Source organism: Anser anser (genome assembly GCF_964211835.1).
Source record: "Anser anser genome assembly, contig: HAP1_SCAFFOLD_95, whole genome shotgun sequence".
Taxonomy (NCBI): Eukaryota; Metazoa; Chordata; class Aves; order Anseriformes; family Anatidae; genus Anser; species Anser anser.
Window position 1 is genome coordinate 104449 of NW_028153990.1, and position 7625 is coordinate 112073.

At 52.0% G+C, this 7625-nt stretch overlaps 1 protein-coding gene across 1 annotated transcript; it reads left to right on the top strand.

The window, feature by feature from the left end:
• Positions 1 to 558: 558 nt before the first annotated feature.
• Positions 559 to 2892, top strand: LOC310891037 (olfactory receptor 14C36-like). Its single transcript, XM_083853338.1, has one exon. It carries the CDS (start codon positions 652 to 654, stop codon positions 1594 to 1596), a length of 945 nt encoding a protein of 314 aa, XP_083709464.1. The 5' UTR covers positions 559 to 651; the 3' UTR covers positions 1597 to 2892.
• Positions 2893 to 7625: the final 4733 nt, after the last annotated feature.

Here is a 7625-nt window from a genome sequence, read left to right on the forward strand (position 1 = left end):
CTCCTGGTGTGCAGGCTGCTCTCCAACAGGACGCAGCTCTCTCATGGCATCCTTGTATTATCCAGGTGCCCGAAGGAGAAGACACCTCCGTTCTAAGGCCATGTCCGTGCTGCTGGATGGCTGTCTGTGGGCAGCTGGAGGGAGGCATCTGCAGCCCTGGCGAAGAGAGAAAAGCTGAGATCCTGCTCATGCACCTGCAGACAAGGTGAGGATTCTGTCCAGCTGCACTGGGACTGGGGCTTTAAGCTGTCTCCATTTATTGGGAAACACAAGAGTGTGATCATTGCCCTAAGCAAAAGAAAATCTGCCTTGCTCCACACTGTGGTTGGAGGTGTACTTTGCAACAACACTGCAAAGTTCATGGATCTGATAAGTGGACTGAACTTGAGTTTCCCCCATGGTCCTGCTTGCCACCTGCTTCACAGCAGGAGGGACTCCTCTGGAACCCACAGCAATCCCTGCTCCCAGTGCCACTCTCAGACAGCATCAGCTGGGACTCGAGTGATAGAGCTGCAGAAATGTTCTCTTGCAAAGAGAGAGGCTCAGGCGTGGGTTGCTCTAAGTTTTGTGATAGGTTTTCCTCAGAGAAGTCTCTTCTAACTTTTTTCTGCCTTATCCTCTTCAACAGACAACTGTGTCCAAACTCATCAAATGCCCAACAGCAGCTCCATCACCGAGTTCCTCCTCCTGCCATTCGCAGACACGCGGGAGCTGCAGCTCCTGCATTTCACGCTCTTCCTGGCCATCTACCTGGCTGCCCTCCTGGGCAACGGCCTCATCCTCACCGCCGCAGCCTGCGACCACCGCCTCCACACCCCCATGTACTTCTTCCTCCTCAACCTCGCCCTCCTCGACCTGGGCTGCATCTCCACCACTCTCCCCAAAGCCATGGCCAATTCCCTCTGGGACACCAGGGCCATCTCCTATCAAGGGTGTGCTTCACAAGTCCTTTTTTTCGTCTTCTTCTTTGGTTCAGAGTATTCAATTCTCACCATCATGGCCTATGACCGCTACGTTGCCATCTGCAAGCCCCTGCACTACGGGAGCCTCCTGGGCAGCAGAGCTTGTGCCCAGATGGCAGCAGCTGCCTGGGGCAGTTGCTTTCTCTATGCTCTGCTGCACACGGCCAGTACATTTTCCCTGCCCCTCTGCCAAGGCAATGCGGTTGACCAGTTCTTCTGTGAAATTCCTCAGATCCTCAAGCTCTCCTGCACTGACTCCTATCTCAGGGAAGCTGGATTTCTCATGTTCAGTGCTTTTTTGGGGTTTGGATGTTTTTCTTTCATTGTGGTGTCCTATGTGCAGATCTTCATGGCAGTGCTGAGGATGCCCTCTGAGCAGGGCCGGCACAAAGCCTTTTCCACGTGCCTCTCTCACCTGGCTGTGGTCTCCCTGTTTGTCAGTACTGACATGTTTGCCTACCTGAAGCCCCCCTCCATCTCTTCCCCATCCATGGACCTGGTCGTGTCAGTTCTGTATTCAGTAGTGCCTCCGGCTGTGAACCCCCTTATCTACTGCATGAAGAACCAGGAACTAAGGGATGCAGTGAGGACACTGCTTGAATACACATATTTTCAGCATATTCGCCTAGAATAATATGCCTATAATCAGAAATCCCAGCTTTTCACAAAAAAAAACCATACTTTTTTATTATTATCTATCCGTACTATTATTTTCTCTAACTTTTTTTTTTTTCTGATTTATAAAATACTATTCTTAGCCTCCTACAGGTTAATTATTTTCTGATAAAGCACTGCTTTTTATTAGATAAACCCAATATCGAAGTCATCAGAATTTCATTGGTCTCAGTTGCCATCTTGTCCCTTTTCCTCTGGAGCTGGGGGAGCAGCCCCAGCACGCAGGTGGGGCTCAGGGCCTAGAGCCCAGCTGCCACATGGAGGAGCAGCCCCGGTGGCCCTCGGGACTGCCCCTCACTGCCCGCTGGGCTCTGCCTCTCTGCTGCCTTTGGGTCGGGGCTGCCGCTTCCCTGGAGCCATGGCCATGGCCAGCAGCAGGATGTGGCCTTTTCACTGCTGCTTTCTTTTGGCTTCCACATTGTTCTCTTGTGCTCTTGTACGTGGGTTAGCCCTCAGATCTTGTGTACCTTGGTGACAGTCCTGTTGTCTCTGCACTGGCATCCCTGTCCCAGCAGGCAGCAGCAGGCAATGTGCAGCCCCGTGTCACAGCTGCCCTCCCTGATACCACGGCAGTAACAAATGGGGCTCAGCAGGGCAAACCCAGAAGCCTGGATGCCTCTTCCAATGCTGCTGTTAGGAACAGAGCCAAGGATTTGCTCCGTGCTCTTCTGTTTTCTGGGGTTCTTCATGGAGTGTAGGGCACAGGCTGAAAGTCCCAGCGCGGTGTGTGAGTAGCAAAGGACTGGACCAAGAGCTCCCTTTATGGCCTCACCTGTCTAATCAGACAACAACTGGTCTCGGACTCCTCTTCATGGGACTAGGCACCCTGCAGTGGGGTGGATTGATGATGGCAGCCTGGAGAGGAATCTGGAGGTGCCAGGAGAGATCAGGGCAACCCTGGGACAATGTGCTCATTGGGTAGTGATTAAAACCTCATAAAATTAGTGACCATCCAAAGAAGATTTTGGCAAAGGAAAAGGCGAATCAGAGAACTCTGTGGGCTAAGGAGGGCTCTGCAATGCCAGGGGAGGTGGTGAACAGCCAGCAAGCGAAGGCCCATGAAACTGCATTGTAATTGAGGAGACCTTCTTTGAAGCCTCGTGGGCCAGGTCTGGTGCAGCTCTTGTCCAGCACCCTGAGCAGCACGGGCAGGGGAGGGTCCCCACAGGGTCTCAGGGCACAACAGCCCCTGGCTCTGCACAGCAGCACCACCAGTTCGGGGCCCTGCCGGGAGCACAGCAGGGAAGCAGCAATGGCCAGCCAGGCCAGCATGGACACACTGCCCTGGGCAAGGCTCTCTGGGAGCAGGGATGGCCCTGGGAAAGAGCAGGGCAGCATTTCTGGGCCTCCACAGATGGGTAAAGGAGGAAGAGTAATCTCTTTGTGTAGGCACCTGCTCGGGGCAGGCTGCTCTGTGCCTGGGCCAGGCCTCTTGTGCTGGCCTGGGGAGCGGGGCTGGCCCTGCAGGGCACAGGCACTCTGTGCTGGGGATCTCCCAGACAAGAGACCAGGGCTCCTGCAGCTTCACCGACCTCCATTTCCTTGCACCATAGCCAGCCTCCTCCTTGCTCACCCCAGGCAGCAACATGCACGAGCTGCCTCCTTCCTCCTCCTCTAGAGGGCAGAGGGGAGGGAACACCATAAATAAGTAAAACTCACAGATTGAGAGAAAGACACATAAGGATAGGAAAGGAAAAGAAAAAAGAAAGAAATGAAAATCAAACGCCAAACATAATGAGCATTTTGTAACTCATCAGTTCCCACTAGCAGACCGTTGTGCAGGCAGTCTCTGAGAAACTGCCACCTTGTCTTGGAAAGATGATCCCAACATGTATTGCTGAGCACTATGTTATGTGCCATGGATCATCCATTGGGTCAGGCTGGGTCAGCTTTCACAGCGGGTTCCCCTCCCAGCCTTTTGCCCACCCTCAACCAACTCGCTGGTAGGGCAGAGTGAGAAGCAGAGAAGGCCTTGGTGCTGTTCACGCGCTGCTCAGGAACAGCGACCACAGCCGTGGGTGACCAACACTGCTCTGGTCACATCAAAAACAGCACGACAGGGGCTGCTCTGCAGAGAGTAACTCCGTCCCAGCCAGAGCCAGTGCAGGGCCCCATGCTGGACAAGAAAGCTCGCTCTGAGCTCTGGAAGGAGCCAGGAAGGTGCTAATAAGCACCAGGACAATTGAGGAAGCCCAAAGGCCCTTCTGAAGGGAAGGGTCACTGAGTGCCACCTGAGAGGCAGTGCTGGGCAGCGGGGAGGGCCAGGAGAAAGACTTGTGAGAAGGCTGTGAGAAACAAGGAAATCCAGGGCTTTAGCAGATCCTTAAAGTCCTGCAAGAGTCCCCAAATGGAAAGCAATGTATGTCTGTGGGTGGACAAGGAGGAAGTGATGAGTCCGGGATCTGGGGCAGGGCTGAAGGTCCCTGCGTGAAGCTGGGCTGATGGAGAAGTGTCCACCTTGCATGTGTGCCTCAGCCTGGGAGAAGGTGCCTGCCTGGGGTGCGGGATGGCTGGGCTGTGCTCAGCCATGCCCCAGGAGCTGACCTTGCTCTCTTCCTCCCCACCACTCCCCACACGGGGCAGGCCCTCAGGAAACACCCCTGAGCCTGAAGACGCACCAACCTGCTGCGGTGAGGTGCCACTACTGCAGGGGAAGAGGGGAGGGTTGGTGACACACGGGACCTGTGGGCAAGAGTGGTGTGTGCAGAGCATGCATGGACATCTGCGGGGGCAGCGTGTGCGTGGGAGATAGCAGTGCATGGAGCCCACAGAGCGTGTTCCATGTGGACTGACCAGAGCTCAAGTGCTCAACCTGGTGTGAGTAGGCTGAGGAGAGCTCTGCAGCCCCAGGGCATGCAGCAGCCCCAGCACAGGAGTCTGGTGATTTGTTGCAGCCCTGGGGCAATGGCAGTGACCCTAGGAGCTGGGTCTGCCTCCCAGCCTACCCAGCATGGCCCTGCAGAGTGCCCCCATGCCCCAGGCACCACAGCCCCCTCGCTCTGCTGAGCAGCTCTGGTTGTTCTGTCAGAGGTTTCAGCTTTTGCCTAAAGTCATCCTCCAGGTCTGCTTTCAGTTTTCTCCACAGAGGTGGCCACTGCCACAAAGATGCATGGAGGGAGCTAAAGCCTGCATGAGGGCCTGTGAAATGTTACCCTGGATCCATAGGAGTCACTCTGGAACCAAAACTTTTACATAGGATGTACACTTTTGTGGTGGTGCAGAGCTGATGGGCATATTGTGCAGGATGCTCCTACGGAACTTTGTGCCCTTTTCCCTCTTGACTGCAACGCCACTTCTGTCTCAAGAATGGTGTAGCCGACAGGTGAGACAGATACTCTGATATCATGAGAGCCCTCAAAAAGCTGATCCCAATAAGATCAATATGAGGATGACAGGAGAAGCCTGGCCAACAGAGAAGTGAGATTTGGGGAAGGGAAGAGGAGCTTGGAAAGCAGAAATGAATGATTTTGTAGAGGTAAGAGGTTTCACGTAATGTTGACGATGCTTTAAAACTGAGTTAAAACAGCCATGTAAAGCTCTTATCTTATTTTAACCAGTAACCCTAACCCCTAAGCCTAAATGTTATTCCAACACCTTGACAGGAATCCACTACTGTAATGCCTGACCTCAAAGTATCCCTTGAAGCAAAACTCAGCCCATAGCCCCTTTTCCTTACTCTCTTGCTCACCCTAATCCCTGCCCTTTACACTAGCATTAAAATGCTCTATTTAAACCTAGCCGACTTCTTGGCAGACCTAAACAAAACCCTGAACCACAAAGATTGTCCGTACCCCAGCCACAGACCTGACACCCTATGCAGAACACCAAATCCTCCCACTAAATTTTTGCTTAATTTCTAAGCCAGAAAGGTGAGCCGTAGTTCAAGGCCAGTTGGCAGGTGATTTTGGCCAACCTGATCTAATGGAAATTGTCCCTGTCCATGGAAGAAGGTTAGACTAGATGATCTTTAAGGTCACTTCCAACCCAAATTGGAAGTGACCAGTTCTATGAGTCTATGACAGAAAAAAGGTAGTGCATTGACTGCAAGGTCACTCCTGCCCTAGCACCTCACAGGACTGGCACGGAGCTGTCTCCTGTGTGTCAGAGAGGCTGGGAGTCCAGCAGCAGTGCCATGGGCTCAAAGGATCACAACCAGCTCACTTCCACCTGGCCAACATTGTGGCTTTTCAGTACTTAAAGGGGACTTATAAAAACGAGGGAGATCAACTCTTTGTTCAATCAGATAATGACAGGAGAAGGGGAAATAGTTTTAAACTCAAGGCAGGTAGGTTTTAGATTAGAGGTTAGGAGGAAATTTTTCACTCAGAAAGTGGTGATGCCCTGCAACAGGTTGTCCAGAGAGGTTGTGGATGCCCGATCCCTGGAGGTGTTCAAGAGCAGGTTAGATGAGGCCCTGAGAAACCAGGGTTGCTGGGTGGCATGTCTGCCTGTGGCAGTGGGGTTGGAATTAGATATTCTTTAAGGCCCCTTCAAACCCAAGCCATTCTATGATTCTATGATAGATGGTCAGATTCTGGGCCAAAAAGGGGGTGCTTTGTAGGAATGGTATTATGAGGTCAGTGGTGCCTCAGAAATTCATAATCCGTTCCTAAGGGAATGTCTGTAAAACAGGTTGTGACTTGAGCTCTTTCCGAAGTAGCCAACAGCTCATCCCTTGACTCCTATCTGTGCCTTTAGGTTCATATCAGAGAGTGTTCTTGATAGGTCTGCAGAAGGCAACTGCTTTGCACATAGTTTGTGAGATCCACTATTTCTAAGTATCTGGTAGTCACCGTAGAGGAAGAGGTCTTGGACAGGGGTTGTCATGTCAGAGGTGTCAGCTTTTGCCTAAAGTCATCCTTCAGGGCTGCTTTTTGTTTTCTACACAGAGGGGGCTACTGCCTCAGAGACACCTGGGGGAAACTGAGGCATGCATGAGGGCCTGGGAAAAGTTACTCTGGATCTATAGGGGCCACTCTGGAACCCAATCTTGTAGGCAGGAAGTGCATTTTGTGGTGGTGCAGAGCTGCTGCGCACAGCTGCTCCCAATAAGATGACTAATAAGCTGATCCCAATAAGATGACTGATATGGGGAGGTCAGGAAAAGCCTGGACAGGAGCAGTGTGAGATTTGGGAGAGGGAAGAAGAGCGTGGCCAGCAGAAATTAAAGATTCTGTAGAGGTAAGAGGGTTCAGGTAATGTTGATTCTGCTGTAACAATGGCTTAAAACAGTCATGTGAGGCCCTCACACTATTGCAACCAGTCTCCTTAACCCCTAAACCTAAGTGCTACTCCACACCCTGACAGGAATCCACTAATCTATTGCCTGACCTTAAAGCATCCATTGAAGACAAAAGTCAGCCCATAGCCCCTTTTTCTTATTCTGTTGCTCACCATAATCCTCGCCCTTAATACTAGCATTAAAATGCTCTAGTTAACCCTAGACAACTTCCTGACACACATAAAACAAAACAAAACAAAAAAACTAAACCACAGAGCTTGCCCATACCCTAACCAGAGACCTGACACCACAAGCAGAACACCAAACACTCCCAATAAATATTTCCTTAATCTCTAAACCAGCAAGGTGAGCCCTAGTCCCTAATTCCCTGCATGAACACCTAACATGCAAAGTCCCCGTTCCTGTGCATTAACCTCCTCATCTGCAACCCCTCTCCTAAACCTTTACTTGAGGCACTTGGCCCTTTGGGGCAGGGCAGGCATTGTGAGGAGGCTGTGCACTCACATGGCATTCCAAGATGACTGTGAGGGGCCATGGATCTGATCAGCTCGTCAAACACAAGGAGGAGATGGGTGGGAATGCTCTGATGAGCTCAGCTCTGCCTCAGGATCCCCTGCCCCAGCAGGAGGAATGTGGCTGTGGCAGTGACTGTGAGGTCACTTCTGTCTCTGCAGATGATAGGGCAGCAGCAGGAACGTGTCACGGAAAGGGACTGTGAGGTCACTTCTGTCTGAAGTAGCTGACAG